The following is a 24,561-nucleotide window of genomic DNA, read 5'->3' as shown; positions in this document are numbered from 1 at the left end:
AACAAAGATAAAAGATGCATATGTCTGTTATCCCAGAAATTAGATGGATAAACGAAGGCGATATTGTACAGCTCCATCAATTTCTTTTTTTGCAAGCACATCATCTGATTGTCCGAAAGTAAGATGATCAGTTCGGAAGGCACGTTAAGCCGTTGGTACCGGTTACTATTTACTGTTGTATGTGAGTAATCTTTGGCGGCTCAATCATAACCCTTGTTGAATAAGGTGAGGAGTAGAATGTGAGTGCAAACTCGGTGAGATTGATTTAAAGTAAACTTTATTATTCCACACAAATGGCGTACAACTTAAGAAAAATGACATCGATATTATTGCATTGACGCTAGCGCCACAGTTACACGTAGTGGCAGAAATGACTAACTAAAATTAAAAATAGATTGGTGCGTTCCGTTTTTTACAACCCTAACACCAGGTTAGATGAGGTTGGTATTCCACCTCACAACCCATGATAATAATTTTATTTATTTTTTTGGATCAAAGTCCCTCATTGCACAAATGAGTTATTAATTTTTGTTAAGTGCAGTTTTCACTAACACAGTTGGCTCAACCATTATAGACGGCGATACCGCTCACCTATCACGTTGGTCTAACAGAAAGCTTGGTGAGGTGTGGGTGCTTACTTCATCTTGCGATGGATGTAGGTACCTCTGACTACCCCAATAGGTACATAATCGTGAGCTTATGTTATGCTGATTTATAAAAACAACAAAATAAATACTAATATTAATATTTATTTTACAAATTACAAAGTATTTTGTTACTTTACATAACTATTGCAAATTAATCTATAGTTCAATTCCATAATTAAATAAATCATACACACACATAAATAAATCAATAAACCTAATTACATGGTTAGATAGAACCTTGCTAAAAGACAAACAAATTCATCTATAAAAGCAATATTGCTATTTGACATTTTGTTTGCATTATGCACTGACTTTTATATGTGCAAATGTCAAATAGCAATATTGCTTTTTTATTTTAGATGAATAGTTTTGATGTAGCCTTCAGATGGTATTGAGGAAAAAAATATGTGAAAATATTTTTAAATATGTCTAAAATAAGGGCTATTTAATATTAGACCATTTATATTTATCTAAATTATAAAATTGAACTATTGATTTAAATTATGTAAATGTACTAAATGTACTTGCTAAACATTTTTTCTTTCTGGCAACCCTAACAACTTTCTAACTGCTGTGCCGTAATTTTTTACTGTGGCATCACTCTCCCCGTCGTTCATATAACTTGATACAGCATTTTTGTACTCTTCTGCGTTTGGTATCGTTGAAATATCATAATTCTTATACTCTTCATCTGTTAACGATTTTGTTTCATTCTTCGTTGCCATATACCAGTTAACGAGACTTCTTTTCGAAGCATTATTATTCCAATCGTAATATTCCATGTCATCCTCTGTCTTCTCTTTCTCCCATTCTTCTAAATTCCATGCTTCATGGTAACAAGCAGTCAATAAATAGTTGACATAGTCCAAATTCTGTTTCCTAACCGGACAACGGTCTGCTGTAATCGTTACCAAATCAGTTGTGCTATCATAACGATCACCTACTAAGCGTATGAACTTGTCTCTGGCATGTTTGTCTAAATTCAACGATGATAGTTTGACTCTAAGTGTAACGATTCGGGCTAACGGGTTCCTTATAGACGGACTTCCGTGGCAGTAGTCTGATGTAATGACTTCCAAGGGATAATGCTTTTCGATTGCTTCTTCAGAATTAAGCAGTTTAGGCCATGTTGTGCAGAACTGTTTAATAGCTTCGCATTGCATCTTAATAACCGGTGGAGTTAAATGGAGAAAATTCGGAATCTTCATAAGTTCAGCATTAGCTTTCTTGCCTGGTGGAGCTTGGCCCTTGGGGACGTAACCTTGGCGGAGAGGCAGCGGGACTGATGATGGGTGAAATGTTTTCGGACCGGGCCACACATTGCCCCATTTCTAGAAAGGAAAAATAAACACAATTAATATTGTTTCATAAATTATATCAACTTTATTTATTTAAGATAGTTAACAAAGATAACTTCTTGTCAATTAGCCTACTTGATCCCACTCCCCAGGATAGCAAAAAAAGGTAAAATTTATAATTCAATATCATTATTATGTTGAAATAAACGAAACCCATCAAAATTAAAAAAAAATAATAAAAATAAATAATCTTCAAAAAGAAATATAATGTAGTGACTTTCATGCAATGTTATAGGTAATAGAACTATAATCATTAGTAGTAGAACATATTTTATTGTTTATAATCTATTTATTATTAAACCGTTGAGTGAATTATCAATATTACCATAGTTTCTATTATGACCTGTATTTCCCCATACACGTAACTTGTGAACATTGTTCAAGCATTTACAGCCAAAATAGAGTTTAGAAGTCCATGTTTGAGTTCACAATACAAGCTCACCAGTAGCCGTTGCCGAAATCAAGGATGACTATAATTCTGTGTGTTTTAGGCTGTACAGCTGTGTTGCCTTCTCATTTGAGAAAAACGAAAATACTACCACTCTTATAATTCCGTATTTTAATTTATTTACCTGATCAACGGCCATCCTGTCAGCTCTATCAGGCTGTATATCAGCCCTCCGAGTAATCTTCCTCTGATGCCGCTCTCTTTTCTTCAATATATCAAGCACTCTAAATTCCTCCTCCTCATTGTCTTTCTTCAGAGAATTTTCAGCCTTTGTAGAGTTGTAACGCCATATTTTGATATTAGAAATTGTGACAAGGCTACCAGGCCTGTAATGCTTGATGAAAACACTCATTTTGTTATGTTTTTCTCGTAAAAATTACAATACTTATAGGATGTTGTGCTCCATTTTTAGGTTATTTGTCGTTGTTTTTATTTGTCCTATATGCAAAAGATAAGAGAATACAATCCATACAGCCTTGTCCATGAGTTCTTTGCTGAATTTTATTCCCTCTTCCTTCTAACGGTCTATTTCGTAAATTAAAAATCTTTAGTGTCTTCGATATCATGGACAGCGCAGATTATAATTTAATTAATAAAATAATACCATTCATTTTGTAATAAAATAATTGTAAAATAACCAAAAAATATTTTTTATTACGCATGTACCGAGCTTCACAAATGTAAGGTTTTGTATAATTCGACTTGAAAAAAATGATTGAATAATTGTTTCGCATGGCACTAGTGTTATTAACAATAGGGTTTAGTTTAGTTTACCAACGATCGTATAAATTATCATTTCAATTCAGTAGCGTACCGTATGAAGAACCAGTCAGCTGCCTGCATGCTGCGTGCAACATTCAACGTTGTTTCGACAGCTACAGATGAAAAAAGTTCATGTACCTCCGCTATTTTAATTTTATTATGTGAATTATTATTGTGTTCTAAACGAATATGGACTATTAAAGTGTTAAAATGGCAGAATCAGATAAAAAGTCGAGTCGCAAGCTTAAATTAGTGCCGCGGAACTTTGAAGAATATGAGGACGACATTGAATTAAGTTTGGATACGCAGGTAGGTAGTATTGTGTTGTCAATCGGCCATTTTCTGAAATGAAAGTTCAGACTACCCATGATGTAGGTATGACGGAAAAAGTTTATTTACTCAATTTTATTTGGTATTGCCTTATGATAAACACGTGTTTATTATTCAAATAGCGTACAAAATCCGTAATGGACGTTGTATGTGGATGTTTTGGTTAGTAACCTTCTATCTGTTAACGTGTTGAATGCGTGCTATTATCATAACAAAGCGACAGAAGAGCGATGTATTTTGCAGCCGCTTTTGGTATTTGCATTCTAAAGTTAAGTGGCGGATTTACTTTTAAGGCCGATTAGACCCTGGCATAGAGCAGCCTATTAGGGGCGGCTAATAATAGCAAAAAAATACAAAGACGTACCTAAAACGACGATAAGTCATAATACATAAGCAGCCTATATATGTCCCACTGGGCACAGGCGTCCCCTCAATCAACCGAAGGGGGTATGGAGCTTACTCCACCACACTGCTCCACTGCTGGTTGGTGGTGTTTTAACGACTAACAGCCGGGACCAACGGCTAACGTCGACGTCATAGTACTTAAAAATATTACGTCACCATACAGTAATGTACAGGTGGTGATTACCTTATGATCATTCTAATGAACATCCTCTACGCTTTAAGTAAATGTTTTGTGAACATATTTATGTATTGTCTTGTTTTTGTTTGTGGTGTACTTTTATAAAAAACAATTTCTAGTCTATTCTATAAACCTAATAATTGAACTTGGTATTATTCGGAGATAATAAAAAAAATAAATAAAAATGATTCGGAGATAGTAGTTATTTATTTAAATACACATACAACATTACATTATAATACATACATACATAAACTCACGCCTATTTCCTACCGGGGTAAGCAGAGACTATGGAATTCCATTTGCTTCGATCCTGACACACTTGCTTCCTCTACATTCATCAATCGTTTCTTTCATATGTTTTGCTATATTCTTGCCAATTACATGTGGAGTACCAACCTCATCAAACCTGGTGTCAGGGTTGCTATTGAGCTGCCAAAGGCCCCTAACATGGCTCATATAACGACTACTTACTTACATCAGTAAGTATTATCCGGGACCAACAGCCTTCCAGCAATGCCTTCCGAAGCACGGATCATCTTACTTTCGGACAATCTGGTGATCAGCCAGTAATGTCCTAACCAAACTAGGAACCACAAAGTAATTAACACACACAGCATTTACTGTAAATGAATATAAACTATATAAATACTAAAATGTATATATATATATACTACACTATGGCACCCTAGAGGCCATAAGGGAAACAGGGGTAGGCAATTTAAAAGGTGGCCCGACGAAATAATTTCAATGGCTGGAAACACTAAGACCTGGACCAGATTAGTGCACAACAAAGAAGAATGGGAGAGGCCTTTGCCCGAAGGCACACAGATTTCATTATCATAGTTTTTTTTGTCCTTGTTAACTGCCATTAGATTTGTTCTGTTATTTTCACTGTTTTTGAACTATACAGCCAGTTGGCCAAATTTCTATACTGTATAACCAGATAGATTTTAGGATAGCACAGTAAAGCAAGAAATTGCCACCACCACAAGGCTATACAGAGATCGAATTAGTCATCACCAAAACAAACTGGCCCGGAGTTTAAGTGACAAGTGTGACAACCACTATATGAGACGCCTCAAAAGGACGCACATATGGGATAACATACAGTAGCACCTTAATGAAGGCAGCCTTCTAATGAGGGGGCCTGTCCTGCACGTTACTAAAACCAAACCATCAAAACTGCTTATGGTCAGTCGACCGATCGCATGTTTGGGCACAAAAAAGAAAAAAAAATCATGACATTGTTGCAAACAGACAGAAAGTAAGAGGGAATACTATAGAAGGATAATTAATGGCGATTATTATTATTAATATTTAAATACACTAGCAGCATAAGCTAATGCATGTCCGTCACTGCACTTGTGTTTTTGTTTAAATCTTTATAATAATTTAAATAAAACATCCCTTTTAATTCTAAATATGACATTTTTTATTTAATTCTTAAAAATAGTCGATTCATATTGTATGGCCTACGTGTATAGTGATAGGTTACCAGCTCAGCAGCCACCGTGTTGGCATTAATTATATAAAAAAAAAACTTTATTGAACTCAGAAAAAAGCAAGCAAGCAATAAGAAAAAAAAAGTTGAAAAGTTGTGGAGGAAGCAAGAGATGTATATCAGGATCGAAGCAAATGGAAATCCATAGTCTCTGTTTATATACAGGGTGTTAGTAACATCGTAACGAAAACTTTAAGGGATGATTGGGACCATGATTCTGAGTTATCAAGTGGAATTTTCCGTCGCAAAAGTATGGAACAAAAAATAAAATTTAAAAAAATAAAAATTTTCATGAATTTTCCGACTGAAAATTCCACTTGATATCAACTCAGAATTATGGTCTGAATCATCCCCCTCAGTATTTGTTACGGTGTCACTAACACCCATACCTACTTGTATGGCTACAGTATGTACTTGTGCGGGGTGTAAGTGACATCATAACGAATACTGAGGGGGATGATTCAGCTGATTATTCTGAGTTAATATCAAGTGGAATTTTTCATCGCAAAAGTATAGAATTGAAAATAATTTTAAAAAATTAAAAAAAAATCATGACTTTTGCGACGGAAAATTCCACTTGATATCAACTCAGAATCATGGTCTGAATCATCCCCCTCAGTATTCGTTACGATGTCACTAACACCCTGTATGTATGTATGTAAATAATATTTTACCTAAAATGGACAGAAATTGAAGTTTAGTTGAGAAAATGACATCAAAAAGGCGCTTTAAGCTGACATCAGACATATAAGGCCTAATGATGATGATGATTTTTTTCTTGGTTTAAACTACAATCAGTCCTCTAGACTATAAGCAGTTTTGTTGAGTGGATAGATGACGTGTCAGGAGCTACAACCAGTGTCACAGCCTCCCACTTTATACGACATGGCTTCTCTTCAGTCGTTTCACCACATTTACGAGGTCTATAAGCTCTGATGCGAGGGGATTCGGATGATCGGCTAGTCGCTCTAGATGTTTCTTTTGGTAATTTTTGATCTCTTCAGCGACGGTTGGAATGTTATGATGATGATGATAAATACAATAGGTGAGGTAGGTACATCTACAGGTTCTCTATATTTACTCATAAAAATTTATGTAATAATTTACCATGGCATACTGTTACTTGGCCTATTATTAGTTACGCATAGTATTAATTTGTAATAATTTTTAAGCACAATTTTGAAATTCATAACTACTACAAGCATAATAATTAATGACAATAATGATATATAAGCATAATTATTATAAGCATAAAAACTATACTCCGAATAAGAAAAGTTTTGGCACAACTTTGAACATTTTCGAAACTTACTTTTTCCCTGGCTGCATTTGGTTCATGATTGTGACTTTTTATATTTTTTGACACTATCACATACTGTTGGTCATCATTCAGTACACTTTTGAGTGTAAGATAAACATGCTGGCGACGTAGGGGTGGCCCAAGGGCCACCCCCGCTGCACCCTAACCTACTGTTATGCCTTGTAAAAATTATGACAAAACACTACTATTCTAAAAAAGAACTATGGATACCTATTTATTAGTCCAAAAAATATTACTCCAAAAATAAGTTATTCCTAATAAACCAGTATTCCTAGATGTTAATATGGGAAAGTACTATTATGCTAAAAAACGTTATGCAAAAAGGATTATGATAATTAAAATTATGACAAAAACATTTATGCATTTTAAGAGAATCCCACATCTACATGCAGGCATCCCAACAATGGGAGGGCATGCATGAAAACCAATCACAAGTTAGAGAGGGAAAAAAGGTAAAGTACATAACTGTCATACCAATATTGTTCTTTTATTTTTCAGAAAACAACAGTCACACAGGAGCAATTTAACCAATCAATGTTCCATAAAATCAAAGACAAAATCAATGAAGAGCCAGACTTCGAGCCGAGCACTTCTGTGAATTTCTCCGTCCAAGTAGAAGTGGAACAAATGGAGGCACCAACAGAAGAAATAGAAAAAAGGACTTTTGCAGTTCTAACTAACACGGAACTTCGTTCTGAGATGGAGAAGGTGATGAGTACAACAACATCTCTTGCTGATAAAATCTTAGAAATTGACATACGAAACCAATGGGGCAAATATACTCAAGCAGTACAGTTATCAGACTATGACATAAAAATACAAAATGCTATAACCGAATGGAAGTTCTGGCGATTGCAATCAAAATTTCGTCGCGCAATCGTCGCTTACAAATGTTATATATGCAAAATAGGCTGGTGGCATTTGACTCCATTCCGTGACCATATTTTACAGCATGAGGATATAAATGTCAATATTGATACAGCACAGAATGATTGTTACATAATTGCTTGGAAAGGAGAACCGCCTGTAAGCTTGAGTGAGGTCAAGATTGAAGGCAATTGTTGGCAATGCTTACAGAAGTTCGAAAAACATTCAAGGAATACACTGCCGACCAACGCTATGTATGTATGTTTAGGTTGCCTGCACAGAAAACCATCTTGTGCAGCATTATTCGAACATGAAGGAGTCTGTCAACGGTATCAGAAAATTATATTCGAGCACGAGATGGCTACGGAATCCTTATGGACATGTACGATATGCAGCGTTGCCTGTTTAAGTAGCAAACGTTATTTAGAACATATGATGCTGAATCATTCGCCCAGGTCGGACTTGCCTATACTGTTTCCAGCGTTCCAAAGGTGCAGCCGTTGCGATGTGCCAATATTACATTCTGCGCTGCACATGTGCAGTCACAAGGACGGCGGTCAGAGATGTAAGTTTTGTAACAGACCGTTCCAGACAAAACCGCTGCGGGACGCCCACGAGAAGTTTACGAAGAAGAATTATTTGTGTAAAGTTTGTAACATAGTGCTGGTGTCACAGTGTAAAGAACCTCAGCATATGTTGGTGCATACCCAGAATTACGTCCTCGCGTACAAGTGTAGAGTATGCTCAGATACAGCGTTATTTAAATCGAGAGAAGACATGTATTGGCATAGAATTCTACAGCATCCCGGTAAAAATAAGATAAAGGACTTGTATGAAGCGGTAAGTACCTATGCTTTTATAAATTATTTAATGTAACTTCAAAAACATCAGGGAATAGCGTGTCGGAAGTGACCTAACCTGTATTTAACCGGTAACCGGTTGTTCAGACAAGCAGCCGCTTCTGTTAAACGTTTTTTTTATTACTACTACCGTAGATTGAACATCAGCGCTCAAAAAGTTGGACGCAAAGTTACTGTTAATATTACAACGTTGACAGTACTTTACCACAGTGCGCGATTAGGCGCCGAACCGGCAACACGGGGAATTGCGTGGTAAAATCTTGCAAAAATAGAAGGTCAAAGCAAAAAAAGAAGGATGGAACATCATATTTTAAATTATTATTTTTTATATGTATATGCTTCTACCATTTACATTGTATTTTTGTAAAATTAATTATGTACCCGAGTAATGAGACAATAGGTAAATTTCATATTAAAACTGCACAACGCCATCTATATTGTTTTTGGGGAACTTACCCTGGAAAGACCCTCATTGAAATAATTTTTACAGATGATAGTGCCAAAGTCATGCATGACTTCAAAATGGCTAGCTCGCAATCCTTTTGACGGAAATGATGGTATGTACACACTTTATACATAATATGATTTAAATACCTATAATTAAATTTAGAGTAGGCACAGATTATAAATTGTATGTCGTGTTCGATAAACACATTGGAATTTATGTACATAGACACATTATAGCAAGAAAAAAACAATCAGAAAGCCTCCCGTCGGATTTTCCCCCAACTCATACAATAAAGAAACTAATACATGCGTGTCCCATATGTGGGGTATACACGTATCAGTTTCAAATTTACTGTCACATATGTGGTTCATACACAGTAAACATGTTAAAATCATTGATTTTGCAGATTTAATTGTCAAGAAGCCAGCAGACGCGAAAGTCGAATCTAAAGATGACGGTTATATGAAGGTAAATAAATCAGGCCCGGGTAAAGTGTACACATTTACCGGCAACCAAATAGCCAAAACAACTAAATTTAAAATGGCTCCAGAAACTGAGAATTCTCAAGGCAATTGTCCAATTAAATACGAAGTGGACGACACTTGTGCGTCGTTAGATGACACAGAAATTGACACAAAACATGCTATACTAGATGACGATGATGATGATGTACTGGTTATTGATGACGTACAAGTCGAATGTGTCATCGGAGATGCGGGTGATTCGTCACAAGACACAATGGATATAAAAGAAGAAATTATCGACGCTAATACGAATTCCAATGAAGAAAATGATACAAAAGACACAATTAAAATAAAACAAGAAGTTATAACGGAAAGCTCAAACCAAGAAGATAATGATACAAAAATATATATGGAAGAGAATGACTTATCACAAAATACAGTAAATATAAAGCAAGAAATAATAGATAAAGATAGTAAGTTAGAGGATAATTTTAAGCAAGAAGATAATGATTATAGAAACGTCCAGGACATTATAGAAATAAATGACTCTTCACAAGATACTGTTGAAATCAAACAAGAAATAATGGATGAAGATATGTTCGAGGCCAAAGCTGATTTGAATGAACACGAAACAACATTTGGGAATGTTAAAATCAAAACAGAAGTTGTAATAAAGGAAGAAAAAGAAGATTACAAAGAATTTGATGAAGACAATAATGATATTATGGCGGAACACGAGGCGTGCTTGGCTGAATTGTCAAAAGTGTTTCAAGCATCAAAACGTGGTGGCTCTATAGAACTCTCTGGAATCTGCATGAGCGAAGACTTGGTTGTCAAAGAGGAGTCAGACGATGATTACGAAGATATAATAAAACTGGATCATTGTTACGAAATGAACACAGAACGTTACAAAAACTCTGATTCGGAAACATCTAGAAAGGAAACTGTCGAGAACGATGAAGCCAATCGCAATCCACAACCGGAGATTCGCGTGACTTCGGAACAATCCAGATTAACCATTCCAGTTACAGCTAACACTTCAAGCTACACAAAGAGTGCGAGAAAGATTTACCATTGTAGCAGGTGTTCGTTTTTAGGAATATACGCAGCATTTAAATCCCACGTCGATAACGTGTGCCCAAGGAAGAAGCACGACTCAATTAAATACAGAGAAGACAAAAGGCTGACGCGGAAAGAATACGTATGCACGAAATGTAACGACAAATTTACCCACATAATGTCTTATGCAGCTCATTTCCGAAAGCACGGATTATGCATCGGCACTTGCCCGGAATGCCGTAAGAGTTATAAGAACGCAAGTGAGGTCTCAACTCATATCATGGGCCACATAAGGACATCATTCTTAAAAGTCCAAGTTTTGAATGACTCATCATTCGTTACATCAAAATCTTCAGGACTTTACCAATGCAAGACATGTTCAGAGAAGGTCAGACATATTGACTTCTTCCCGCATTGGGAGAGGCATCTAAAGCTGCGTGAAGAAAACAGTGATGTGAAGAAATCGGTGGTGAAAAACAGAAGCCTGTTGAAGAAACCGGTTGCCAGAAGTGATTCCCCGGGGGAAACGGTGCTACCGCCTGAAAGCTTGCAGATGACTTTAGGTAAGATTTTATTTCTTTAAAGAATAGTATATATTACACTAGCGACCCGCCCCGGCTTCACATCAATTAAATCCATAGTACATAGTAAAAATAAGGTCGATTTTTCTGAACTTCGTCGGCACTAATTCTGTTAATGGTTTATTCCTAAGTCATGAACAATCTATGCTGTTTCAAAATTTATCTGTGTGTGTATGCGTGCGGGCGCGTGCGTTTGTGTGCGTGTGTGTGTAGATGGTTGCTTCTATAATCCAGGACATTATATCAACAGTAGCTGCCAGTTATCTTGATTACTTGTGTCTCCGCCCGCCCCATTAGGTATACATTTGCTTGAAATAAATTAAATAAAAATAAAAAGCATTTATTTCAGGCGATGCCCATAAAAAGATACACACAGATTACATTACACACAGACGCGCAGCACATGAAATTAAAAAGTCACATGGATCGCTTTCCAGTGCCTCCAAATAGGGCAATCTGGCTTATCTGATAATGCCTTTAGGATGCCATTGGGGCGACATAATAAAGATTTATTATGTTTTTAAAATTTTTGTCTTATGTATCATCAAATCTCATTTCTTGTAATTTGTGTTATATTAAACTATACAGGGTGTTAGTGACATCGTAACGAAAACTTTGAGGGGTGGTTCAGGCCATGATTCTGAGTTGATATCAAGTAGAAAGTTCCGTCGCAAAAGTATGGATCGGAAAATAATTAAAAAGAAAAGAAAAATTTTCATGAATTTTTTGACACGAAATTCCACTTTATATCAACTCAGAATCATGGTCTGAACCATCCCCCTCAGTATTCGTTACGGTGTCACTAACACCCATACCTACTTATATGGCTACCGTATGTACTTGTACGGGGTGTAAGTGTCATCGTAACGAATACTGAGAGGGATGGTTCATCTGATTATTCTGAGTTAATACCAAGTGGAACTTTCCATCGCAAAAGTATAGAATTGAAAATAATTTAAAAAAAAATTAAAAATAAAACATGAAGTTTGCGACGGAAAATTCCACTTGATTTTAACTCAGAATCATGGTCTGAATCATCCCCCTGAGTATTCGTTACGATGTCACTAACACCCTGTATATATATAAGTAGCTATAGACACTAATCATCCGAGGGGGGAGCCTAGGGTTCTGTACTACAAGCCAACGCTTCTCACAGACCCCAGTCTCTCTCACCAACAACTGCATCTTAATCTTGTTTTATTGTTAATTACCAATTATCGTGTTGATGTGAGAGTAATAAACATATAAGATTAAAAATAAAAAAATGCATTTTTTTTTACAGATATGCTCTTAAGCCCCCTAGAGCCGCGCACTAGCGATACCAACAAGAAGTGCGCATTATGTTCGAGAAAGTTCGACCGACGGAACGATGTGAAGAGGCACCTGATAGAGCACCTGCTGAGGGACGCGGCGGCGAACAATGCGCACGCGTCGCGCGGCCTACTCGTGCTGCGGTGCCAGCTATGTCACCAGGAGTTCAACAAGGTACATACAATATAACATAAGCTCACAACTATATAGGGGACTAGCTTTTGCCCGCGACTTCGTCCGCGTGGCGTGTTATAAAAGAGAGATCTTTGTGGGTGTGGGAGTGCATATTAAATTTCAAGCATCTAAATTATGCAGTTTTCATTTTTTCATATAATTTTTTCCCCGCTAACTCCCATTTTTCAAAATACAGCCATAACTAAACTTTATATTTACTAAGGTATGCATGCATGCTAGATTGAAAACATCTATCTTACGCGGTTTCGATTTTTTCATACAAAGGTTTCTTCCCGCTAACTCCCGTTTCCGTGGGAATTTTGCAATATCCTGTTGCAACTAAGCTTTAAGTTAACTAAGGTACCTGCATGCCAAATTTCAAGCGTCTATCTTAAGTGGTTTAGATTTTTCATACTGTTGAGACCAATGTCCACTCATCCAAAACCTTTAAATTATATAGGCTATACTTTATGGCGCTTTACTTCTATAATATAAGAAAGTGATTGTCTTTGGTTAAGCTCTCTCTCTGGAAAAATATTGTAGAACGTGGTGTAAGATTTTTGATGAAGAAGCATTATAATAAAAGAACAATAAATAATATCGAGTTTTAATGAGAAACAAGAAGAAGAAATATCCCGGCATCCCCAACAGTGGTAGCAGAGCGTAGTTCCGAGAAATTGGTAAGAAAATCAACAAGATTCTAATAAGGAAAAATGGCGTCATCGGAATTCCAGAAATTTCATTGTAATATTAGACAATTTGCCGGCGAAGACTATGCAGTATGGAAATTCAGAATTAGCGCAATATTGAGAGAAAATGAATGTTTGGATGCTATAAAAAATATCGAGTTTGCGAGTAATAAAGAAAACACAAAAGCTGAAGCACGTGCTCAAAGCATAATAATTGGCGCAGTGGCCGACACATATTTAGATTACATTCAAGATGAAGACACAGCCTATAATATGATTCAAAAATTGGAAAGTAATTTCATGAAGAAAGGAACAAGAAGCAAACTATTTTTGAGACGACAATTAACGGACATAAAATACATAGAAGGTACACCACTATGTGATCATTTTTTGACATTATCTAAATTATTTAATCAACTAAGGGATGCCGGAAGTCCATTGAGCGAAGAAGAAAAAATAAATATTATATTGTTGTCAATGCCATCGTCATATGACATTATTGTAACAACACTGGAATCAATGCCCAACCTTACAGTCGACATAGTGAAAGATCGTCTACTTGGTGAAGAAGAAAAAAGAAACAAAATAGAAAAAATAGAAAAAGGACATTATAAAACTGCTTTTACATGTTTTCAATGCGGAAAGGAAGGACATAGAAAATATGAATGCCGTTCAAGAACTTGGTCAAGAGGGCAGTATACTCCTGGAAGAGGACAGACATATACTCCTGGAAGTGGACAGACATATACATCTGGAAGAGGACAGACATATACTCCTGGAAGTGGACAATCATATACACCTAGACGAGGACAGAGAGGATATCAAGGACCAAACAGAGGATTTCGTGGGAATGGAAGAACAGGTAACGGACAACGGGGATGGCAAAATCAGACGTTTGCTGCAGACATGTCAGCAGAGGAAGGTGCATATTGTTCAGGAACGGACAAGGAATTTTCAGGTGAGCGAGTAAAATTGAATAATGATAGTGAAACATTAACTTGGTGTATTGACTCTGGCTGCTCTGATCATTTAATTAATACTAAAGATTATTTTTACGAATATGTGGAATTAAGTAAACCAAAAATTATAGCTGCAGCTAAAAATGGTGTAACTTTAACAGCAGTAGGAATTGGAAATATATATGTGAAAGCTTATGTAGGACAAAGATGTTCTGACTTTACTATAAAAAATGTTTATTATGTACCGGAATTGAGAAAAAATTTATTGTCTGTATCTAAAATAGAAAACAGTGGTTTCAAAGTTGAATTTTCTAACGGCAAAGTGAGAATATATAAACACAATTATCTATCTTTGATAGGCAATATTGAGGGTTCATTGTACACTATTAAAGTGTTTCCACAATTTGAAATTGAGAGTAACTTTATATCAAAACATGAAAGTGATATGTTACAGTTGTGGCATAGAAGGTTTGGTCATTTAGGATTAAAAAACTTAAATTTACTTGCACAGAGACAAATGGTCCATGGATTAGATAACTTAAAAAATAACACAATAGATCATACTTTATGTGAACCATGTTTGGTAGGAAAAATGACAAAATTACCTTTCAATAAATCAGGACGTAGGGCAACTAGGCCTCTTGAGTTAGTACATACCGATGTGTGTGGTCCCATAAATCCAGCTACTAAAGAAGGATATAAATATTTTGTAACATTCATTGATGATTACACACATTTTGTAATTGTATATTTAATTTCAAACAAAAGTGAAGTTTTTGAAAAATTCAAAATTTATTATAATTATGCAACTAATCATTTTCAAACTAACCTTTTGAAGTTGAGATCAGATAATGGTAGGGAATATGTATCAAGGGAATTTCAAGATTTTTGCTATGACAAAGGTATACAGATGCAACACACAGTGCCGTATAACCCACAGATGAACGGAGTAGCGGAACGAATGAACAGGACTTTAGTAGAAAAGGTGAGGACAATTCTCATTGATTCTAAACTTGGAAAGGACTTTTGGGGGCATGCTGTGTTATTCTCAGCATATGTTACGAATAGAAGCCCAACATTGGGAAAGGACAAGACCCCTTCAGAATTATGGGAAGGAAGAGTACCAAATGTATCGAATATGAGAGTATTTGGATGTGTAGCATATAATTATGTTCCTAAAGAGTTGAGACAGAAACTGGATAATAATGGAAAAAGGATGATATTTATAGGATATAGTACTTCTGGATATAAATTATATGATGAGGAGACAAATAAGGTTATAGTTGGGAGAAATGTAGTATTCAAAGAAAAACAAAAGAAAGAAGATGAATATTGTTATATACCGTTTAATATGGATAAAGAAAAACTAGATGATACAGAAGGAGACAAAGAAGATGAAAAAGAAGAATATCAGGAATGTCAAGAAGAAGTATGTGAAGAAAAAATATGTGAAGTAGAAGAAAATATAATTAGTATAAAGCCAAGACAGGAAAATAAAGAGAAGAAAATTTATGGAAAACCAGGACGTGACAACAAGGAGAAGAAAGAGATTAAATTACAAGAAAGAGGGAGAGATAAAAGGAAGATAGTGAAGCCAAAGTGGCAAGAGGAGTATGAATTGGATTTAAGTTCAGAAGATGAAGCGTTGTATGCTCTATTGACAAGTCAACAAGACGTACCATTAAATTTTGATGATATAAATCAAAGAGAAGATAAAGTAGAATGGGAAAAGGCAGTAGCTGAAGAATTAAAAGTATTAAAGGATAGTGACACATGGAGAATTGTACATAAACCAGAGAAAGAAAGGTTACTGGATAGTAAATGGATATTTACAAGAAAAGAAGTAGGAAATGAGGAAATATGCAAAGCAAGATTAGTAGTAAGAGGTTTTCAACAGAAGGAGAATTTAGAAGATATATACTCACCAGTACTGAAGCTTCAAACCTTGAGAGTTTTATTATCTATTGCCGCACAAAAAGAATACAAAATCCATCAGATGGATGTAAAAGGAGCATTTCTATATGGGAGGATAGATGAAGATGTATATTTGAAACCTCCACAAGGACTAGATATTCCAGAAAGTCATGTGTTGAAACTTCAAAAGTCATTATACGGACTCAAGAAATCACCAAAATACTGGTATGAAAAATTCACTGAAGTAATTACAAATTATGGATTTATCCGTTCACAAAATGATTACTGCCTCTATAACAAAGGTGAAATCTATATACTTTTATATGTAGATGATTTACTCATAATTGGGCCAAATGAAAAAGAGATAGAAAAGATAAAGTTATTTTTGAAAACACAATTTAGAATGAAGGATTTAGGTTCTGATAATTTAACTTACCTTGGAATTAGCATTCAAAATAATTCAGAGTGCATTTCAATAAATCAAACCAAATATTTACAAAATGTTTTATTAAAATATAACATGATTGACTGCAAAGGTTGTAACTCACCGATGGACTTAAACTTTAAACTTGAGTTTGATGATTCAGAAATTGATATGTCTCTTGAATACCAATGTAGATCTTTGATAGGTTCTTTAATGTACGCCATGGTAAGCACCAGACCAGACTTTGCCACATCAGTATCATATTTAAGTAGATTTCAGTCAAAACCAACTCTAAAGTTGTGGAAAGCTTTAAAAAGAGTACTTAGATATGTTAAACAAACAGTAAATTACAGCTTGATATATTATAAAAATAACTTAAATGACTGTGACATTCTGATAGGTTTTGCTGATGCCGATTTTGCTCGAGATAGTGATAGAAAATCTACTAGTGGATATATATTTAAATTGTTTGGAAATACAATTTCGTGGAGATCTAGAAAACAAAGTACAGTAGCACTTAGTACTACAGAAGCAGAGTTAGTATCATTGTGTGAGGCATCCGTAGAAGCATGTTGGTTACATAAGTTGTTGTCAGATTTAAATATTAATATTAAAAATGTTGTAATTTATGAAGATAATCAAAGCACCATGAAAACTGTTAAAAATCCAGACCAAAAGAGATTGAAACATGTTGATGTAAAGTTCAATTTCGTTAAACAAAAGGTAGAGGAAGGATTGATCACTGTTAAATATATTTCAACTGTAGATCAACTTGCTGATGTTTTCACCAAGCCTCTTGTTGGTGAAAGATTTTGTAAGTTAATTAACATGCTAAACTTAAAGTAAAATATGTTGTATGTAATTATGTTGTAAGTTTAAAACGTTGAAGAATTTAGCGTTAGTAAAAGAAAGTTATTAAGTTAGAATAGATAAAAGTAAATAAATATATAAAAAATAGGATTAAATAAATAAGTTAAATAGAGAAATGAGTTAGTATAAGAACAATTTTGTTTAGAAAAAGTATGTTTTTTTTATAAATTAGAGAAATAAATAAGTTAGTGACTGTGGATTAGTATAAGAATTATTTTGGTTAGTTTTTTTTTTAATGTTTAAAAGTAAATTGAGTTAGTTTTTTTTGGTGTTGGTTGTTTTTTGAAAGAGTAGGGTGTTTATTTAAAGAATATGTTGTTTATGTTAGTATCATTTAGAAGTTTTATTTTTGGTTATTATGATAGGGGATATGTTTCTTATGTTTTCTTTAATAATGTTTATGTTTTTGTAATGAGTGAACATTGAGGGAGAGATTGTTGAGACCAATGTCCACTCATCCAAAACCTTTAAATTATATAGGCTATACTTTATGGCGCTTTACTTCTATAATATAAGAAAGTGATTGTCTTTGGTTAAGCTCTCTCTCTGGAAAAATATTGTAGAACGTGGTGTAAGATTTTTGATGAAGAAGCATTATAATAAAAGAACAATAAATAATATCGAGTTTTAATGAGAAACAAGAAGAAGAAATATCCCGGCATCCCCAACACATACAAAAGGATTTTCCCGCTAATTCCCGTTCCCGTGAGAATCCCGGGAATTCCTTTCTTCAAGTGCCTACGTTTAGCCGTTTAGGCTGTGCGTTGATATGTTAGTCAGTCAGTTTCTCCTTCTATATATTTAGATATACAGGGTGTTAGTGACATCGTAACGAAAACTTTGAGGGATGATTCAGGCCATGATTCAGAGTCGAAATCAAGTGGAATTTTCCATCGCAAAAGTATAGAATTGAAAATAATTTAAAAAAACTAAAAAAAAAACATGAATTTTGCGACATAAAATTCCACTTGATTTTAACTCAGAATCATGGTCTGAATCAACCCCCTCAATATTCGTTACGATGTCACTAACACCCTGTAGAATAATTTAAAAAAAAATTGCGACGGAAAATTCCACTTGATCTTAACCCAGAATCCCATGATTCAGACCATGTCTGCGTGCGGTTTGCATACCAGCGAGATACCTCATTGATTCGCCCGGGTTATTCATTCATTTACTCATTCTTCGTAAAATTAAGAGCCGTCAATCATCCGTCCCATTCCTTTTCGGCGGATAAGAAAATGACAGGTATAACTTAAAATAAGATTAGATGGTGTTTACAGGAATTAGCACCAGTGCTTACCCCTTTGGGGATACACGCGTGATGCGTGATGTTGTATGTTATCTGTTCCAGACTGACGGGTACAGGATGCATATGAGGAACCATGGAGCGCTGCCGCTGTACAAGTGTGAGATGTGTAACAAATGCTTCTCTGACTCCAGCAACTTCGCCAAACATAAGAAAACACACAACTATGGCGTAAGTACAACATAATAATCACATGCAAATGCCATAGACCCTGTCCGAAGGAAGTAATATACGATCCCGACGACCCGATTACTCTAGCCATAGAGGCAGCCAATCAGCTCGCGACACTAAATACTTCAGGACCCCGATACCGACCCCGCCGGCGTGGTCGACGATTTCCCTCATTCAGCGCTTATCGCTATCGACCCACTAGGGTCGATTAATTCTTTCAAATATTCTTCCTCTCAGACGACGCCCTGAGCCGAGGTTCGCGCCCATCTGGGCACCCTCAGGCCTGTTGTCTTAAACGTTGTACCGGGTGAGAGCCTTCAGCGCTCCCCATTTGTCCGGCCAAGTAGTTAATGCCATCTGCGGCAAATCTACAATAAGTCACGTCAAAAAAAAAGCCATAGCCCCAGTATCCCGGTCCACTAACCCCCAACCCAACAGCTCATTTACTTTTTACTAAACATCAAAATTAAGGATCTCGGTGGCGCAGCGGTTAACGCGCTTGGTCTGCGATTGTTGAAGTTAAGCAACTTTCGCAAAGGCCGGCCATAGGATGGGTGACCACAAAAAAAAAGTTTTCATCTCGAGCTCCTCCGTGCTTCGGAAGGCACGTTAAGCCGTTGGTCCCGGCTGCATTAGCAGTCGTTAATAACCATCAATCCGCACTGGGCCCGCGTGATGGTTTAAGGCCCGATCTCCCTATCCATCCATAGGGAAGGCCCGTGCCCCAGTAGTGGGGACGTTAATGGGCTGATGATGAAACATCAAAACACGAAATTTCCATGGAACTTCGCCAAACACAAGAAGACACAACTATGGCGTAAGTACAACATAATAATCACAAGCAGGCGCCATAGACCCCCATAGCCCCAGTATCGCGGTCCACTAAACCCCAACCCACTCACCCTTATTACTAATTTCCAACTAGTCAAATCAGTTACTTTTTACTAAACGTCAAAAAACAAAATTTCTATAGAATTTGTATGAAAAAGCAACCTGTGACGTCATAGAAAAACGTGATAAAATGTCGGACTTTTATGTTTTTCTTGATACATACATACATAAACTCACGCCCGTAATCCCTAATGGGGTGGGCAGAACCACAAGTAATCAAAGACAACTTGCAGCCACTGTTGTTGTTGTTTTTCTTGATAAATCAAGATAAGTTAATCATAAATAAGTTAAATAGAAAAATAAATCATTTTTGTCACCTTTAGTAAAAAAGTAAGATGATTCCGTGCTTCGGAGGGCACGTTAAGCCGTTGGTCCCGGCTATTAGCCGTAAAAACACCTCCACCAACCCGCATTGGAGCAGCGTGGTGGAGTATGCTCCATACCCCCTCCGGTTGATTGAGGGGAGGCCTGTGCCCAGCAGTGGGACGTATATAGGCTGTTTGTGTTGTGTGTGTGTGTCACCTTTAGATGTATCTTTATTTAGTAATCAGAATTTCATAATTTATCTTTGACCTAGGAAACTACTCAATTCTACACATTTAGCTGATTTTATCAATGTTTATAAAATCATTATCACTAATTTATGAACCAAGCTCTTGTCGGTGTGGCATTCTCCATTCTTGTCTATCAAAGACCAATTCCTTCACTTCCTTATAACACACGACGTTCGCCTTCTCTTTAATAGAACAAGTCACCTAAAGAAATAAGCCAATACGACAAAAGAGAATGTGACATGTGTAAAATTTATAACGCGCGTATTTTAGTGTAGGTTTTTAATTTGACTATGTTATATATTTTATTAACATTATAACTATCTCCTTATTCTCCTTTGCGAGTCGATGGCGATTGAAACTAAATTTTTGCTGATTAATAATTATAACTATAATAAATTATCACGCTAATTCTTGAATAGATTACACATTTTTGTAAAAAAAAAGTTCTGATTAACTTATTTACTTATGAATCTTAATGATGAAATATGTAATAATAATTTATTTATTTATTTTTAAATCAATTTGTAAATGCCCTGCAAAACTGTTTAAACAGTTTGTCTGCAGGAAAGAGTCTCTACTAATAATATGAACTTATATCTAATAGTAATTTGTAAGTAGGAGCTCAATGGATGTATCACATTATTTAAAAAATAATTTAACAATTAATAACAAAAATTAGCTAGGACACGAGTCTATTTTTTATGTTTACTTTTATTTGGTTCTAGACGGATGTTCTCAGGCAAACTATTCAGTAGGTGTGGAAGTCACTTTTTGAGGGTTCTATCGCCATAGTAATTATTTTTCCACCAACCCGCAGTGGAGCAGCGTGGTGGAGTATGCTCCATACCCCCTCCGGTTGATTGAGGGGAGGTCTGTGCCCAGCAGAGGGACGTATATAAGCTGTTTATTATGTAAATATTTGTTTACAGGTCATGCTATGTGATATTTGTCACAAGAAGTTCCACTCGAGGGCTGGCATAGAGAGACATATGGAGATGCACCAGACCACCGACCCGATCAAGTGCGAGCCGTGTAATAAGACCTTTTACAGCGCCTCCACGTACAGGAAGCACGTGAAGGCCCTCCACGACAAAGCTTCACACAGGTGAGGGAATACACAGTAATACATACATCCAAGTCACTGGCGGGTAGTTTATTTTTTACGAAATGGCAACACAGGGTGGGATGACGTCAGCTGGGCTAACCTTGACACCTTTTATAACCTGTGGCTTTGCAATAAATAAATAAATGTTAGCTGTCGGATTTTTGGCGGGAAACGGGAAAGTTGCTTTCTTCATTGAATAATCTAAATAATTAATACGAAGTGGTGTTTTGTGGTTAATGATCGCATTAAGTTAGTCGGAAGACATTCGCGAGTGTTATTATATCGGAGTATTCAATAAACAAAGTGTATCTGCCTATTTTCGCTTCGTACCAAGAAGCCGCTTCATAACTCGAAAGTTTATGCGGACTTTTGAGTTAATTGGGGTTCGGAGTAGGAGTCTACTCCGAGGGTGGGGGCTTAGGTTTCATCATCATCACCTTTCATCATTTCACTAATCATCAAGGAAAAAAAATACGTAAGACATGGCTGTATGGGCATAGTTCCCTTTGCCTTACCCTTCGGGGAAAACAAAAAAAATGTTAACTGTCACTTTTGAGCATACCTGCGGGCTTAGCACCGTAAGCGCGCGACTCTCGCCTCGACATACGTCACCCGTCACTCTCTCACAGTACTGCACAGAAAGAGACAGACGATCTCTGTCGCGGCGAGAAAGAGTCGCGTGCTTACGGTGCTAAGCCCGCTAGTTTCCTTATACTATGCTGTTCCTCTCCTCTCGTCCGGTGTGTGACGTATAAATTAAAATTAGGATGTGTCTGCAGGAATCGGGGCCATTATATTATAAAGCATAATTGTATTAGAGCAGTAGAAATGAACGGAAATCTATTTCCCCTGGGAGAAATACTTTGGTAGAAATAATTGAACTACTTTGCCGACCGAGCTAGACTCGGGGTGCTGCGCGCGCGATATATACTAACACAAACAGACTACACAATACACATACTTACATAATATAATTCCTACTTATTATGTTCCATTTATGTGTCGTCGGAAATAAAATTAGATGGTGTGTACAGGAATCAGCACCTATATACAGGGTGCTAGTGACATCGTAACGAAAACTTTGAGAGATTGTTCAGACCATGATTCTGAGTTGATATCAAGTGGAAAATTCCATCGCAAAAGTATGTAACGGAAACAATTAAAAGAAACACTAAATTTTTTACGAATTTTCGGACAGGAAATTTCACTTGATATCAACTCAGAATCATGGTCTGAATCATCCCGCTCAGTATTCGTTACGGTGTCACTAACACCCATACCTACTTGTATGGCTATCGTGTACTTGTACGGGGTGTAAGTGACATCGTAACGAATACTGAGTGGAAAGTGGAATTTTCCATCGCAAAATTCATGATTTTTTTTAGGGTTTTTTTTTTTAATTATTTTCAATTCTATACTTTTGCGATGGAAAATTCCACTTGATATTAACCCAGAATCATGGTCTGAATCATCCCCCTGAGTATTCGTTACGATGTCACTAACACCCTGAATGTGTTTCCTTTTAAGGTATGTGTGTAAAGTCTGCAGGAAGAAGTGGATGAGTATCAAAGAAATGTGGGACCATATGTGGCAAGTCCATCGACTGCGGAAGACCAAAGCTGATTGTCCTGTTTGTGGCAAGTAAGTACATACATACAGGGTGTTAGTGGCACCGTAACGAATACTGATGGGGATGATTCAGCTCATGGTATAACAAAACCAGGTATCTTCTTCTTTGCGAGTCGATGGCGATCGAAGCTAAATTTTTGCTGACCAATAATTGGCCACGCTTACGGCATTGTCAGTGGCTTCGTACAGGTCAGGACCAAACCAGGTATGCTCAAAAGTGACAGCTAACATTTCAAGGTTAGCCCAGCTGAGGTCACCCCGCCCTGTGTTGCCATTTCGTAAAAAATAAATTACCCAAGACCAATGTTATTTATATTTACTTTGCAAGGAAATTTTGAGCTTTAGTAAAAGATTTACCTACAGTTTTAGTGATTTTTATATATTTGACACAAGTAATAGTTCTATGATTTTGCAGTTAAACGCTGCGCAAAGGGTTATAGTGTAAAAATATAACAAAACAAAAATTATTTGTTTACTCAAATAGTATGGGGAACTGTAAAAATTTAAGAACACTCAACAGTAGCGACACCTGATGGGAGAAATAGGCAGATTTTATCCTCATTAACTAAATTATTATTTTTGTAAGCGGTGGTAGCCCAATTGATAGAACGCTTGCCTCTCACTTTGAGGTCGCAGGTTCGAATCCAGCCAATGATTGTCGAATTTGTTTTTGAATTCATGTTTGGATCATAAATGATTATCACGTGCTCAGCAGTGAAGGAAAACATCGTGAGGAAACCCACATTCCCGAGAAATGCATTTTCGGAGGTATGTGACCTAACCTGTATTGGGCTGGTTTTCCTTTCGCGGGTTGGAAGGTCCGACAGGCAGTCGCTTCTGTAAAAAACCGGACCTGTCAAATCTTCAGGTTAGGTTAGGGGACAAATCACAAAAATCACTTTGTGATCCCTAGTTTGGTTAGGACATTACAGGCTGATCACCTGATTGTTCGAAAGTAAGATGATCCGTGCTTCGAAAGGCACGTTAAGCCGTTGGTACCGGTTACTACTTACTGATGCAAGTTAGTAGTTACATGAGCCATTTCAGGGGTCTTTGGCGGTTCAATAGTAACCCTGACACCAGGGTTGATGGGGTTGGTAATCCAGCTCTTCTATTAGAAGAAGAATGCTAGGGTGATGATGAACTTATTTACTTTTCAGACAATTCCGGAAAGCGAATGATGTGAAATCGCATCTTCGAGACGAGCATTTACCAGTAATAACGGGTTACGATGTAGATTTTGCGTAGTGGAACCCGAAACTGGAGTGGGACGTTTACCTGGTAAGCATCTGCCACCTTAAGCCATACCGTCACTTACCATCAGCCGAG

The 24,561-nt window shown here is 36.5% G+C and overlaps 2 protein-coding genes across 7 annotated transcripts in view; one reads left to right on the top strand and one right to left on the bottom strand.

Annotated features, from left to right (window-relative positions):
• Positions 1-260: 260 nt before the first annotated feature.
• On the bottom strand, positions 261-2,890 carry LOC126379548 (28S ribosomal protein S35, mitochondrial). The gene is made up of 2 exons (XM_050028344.1): positions 2,578-2,890; positions 261-1,978 (listed from the first exon to the last, which is right to left on the bottom strand). Exons 1-2 carry the CDS (start codon positions 2,803-2,805, stop codon positions 1,175-1,177), a joined length of 1,032 nt encoding a protein of 343 aa, XP_049884301.1. The 5' UTR covers positions 2,806-2,890; the 3' UTR covers positions 261-1,174.
• Positions 2,891-3,283: 393 nt separating this feature from the next.
• LOC126379364 (zinc finger X-chromosomal protein-like) overlaps positions 3,284-24,561 on the top strand; it is a 142,325-nt gene continuing 121,047 nt past the window's right edge. For 5 of the 6 annotated variants that reach the window (XR_007568320.1, XR_007568322.1, XR_007568321.1 and 2 more), the window contains exons 1-9: positions 3,285-3,524; positions 7,452-8,660; positions 9,171-9,237; positions 9,535-11,214; positions 12,515-12,717; positions 18,928-19,053; positions 21,428-21,603; positions 23,131-23,244; positions 24,393-24,513. Coding sequence is in view for 2 of the 6 variants with exons in the window: in XM_050028080.1 (XP_049884037.1) it covers positions 3,426-3,524; positions 7,452-8,660; positions 9,171-9,237; positions 9,535-11,214; positions 12,515-12,717; positions 18,928-19,053; positions 21,428-21,603; positions 23,131-23,244; positions 24,393-24,480 (3,762 nt within the window). In the remaining 4 variants the exon portion in view is untranslated. Of the gene's footprint in view, positions 3,525-7,451; positions 8,661-9,170; positions 9,238-9,534; positions 11,215-12,514; positions 12,718-18,927; positions 19,054-21,427; positions 21,604-23,130; positions 23,245-24,392; positions 24,514-24,561 lie in introns of all 6 variants that reach the window. The other variant, XM_050028081.1, reaches the window with a different exon arrangement.

Source organism: Pectinophora gossypiella, chromosome 29, assembly GCF_024362695.1.
Source record: "Pectinophora gossypiella chromosome 29, ilPecGoss1.1, whole genome shotgun sequence".
NCBI lineage: Eukaryota > Metazoa > Arthropoda > Insecta > Lepidoptera > Gelechiidae > Pectinophora > Pectinophora gossypiella.
The sequence above is the reverse complement of the archived record's forward strand: the minus strand, read 5'-3'. Positions and strand labels throughout refer to the sequence as shown.

Bases quoted from the DNA above. Each gene is read 5' to 3' on its own strand.
- LOC126379548 (XM_050028344.1), bottom strand. From the start codon at position 2,805: ATGAGTGTTTTCATCAAGCATTACAGGCCTGGTAGCCTTGTCACAATT. The intron at 1,979-2,577 runs GTAAATAAATTA...TTTCCTTTCTAG, and splicing joins ACAGGATGGCCGTTGATCAG to AAATGGGGCAATGTGTGGCC.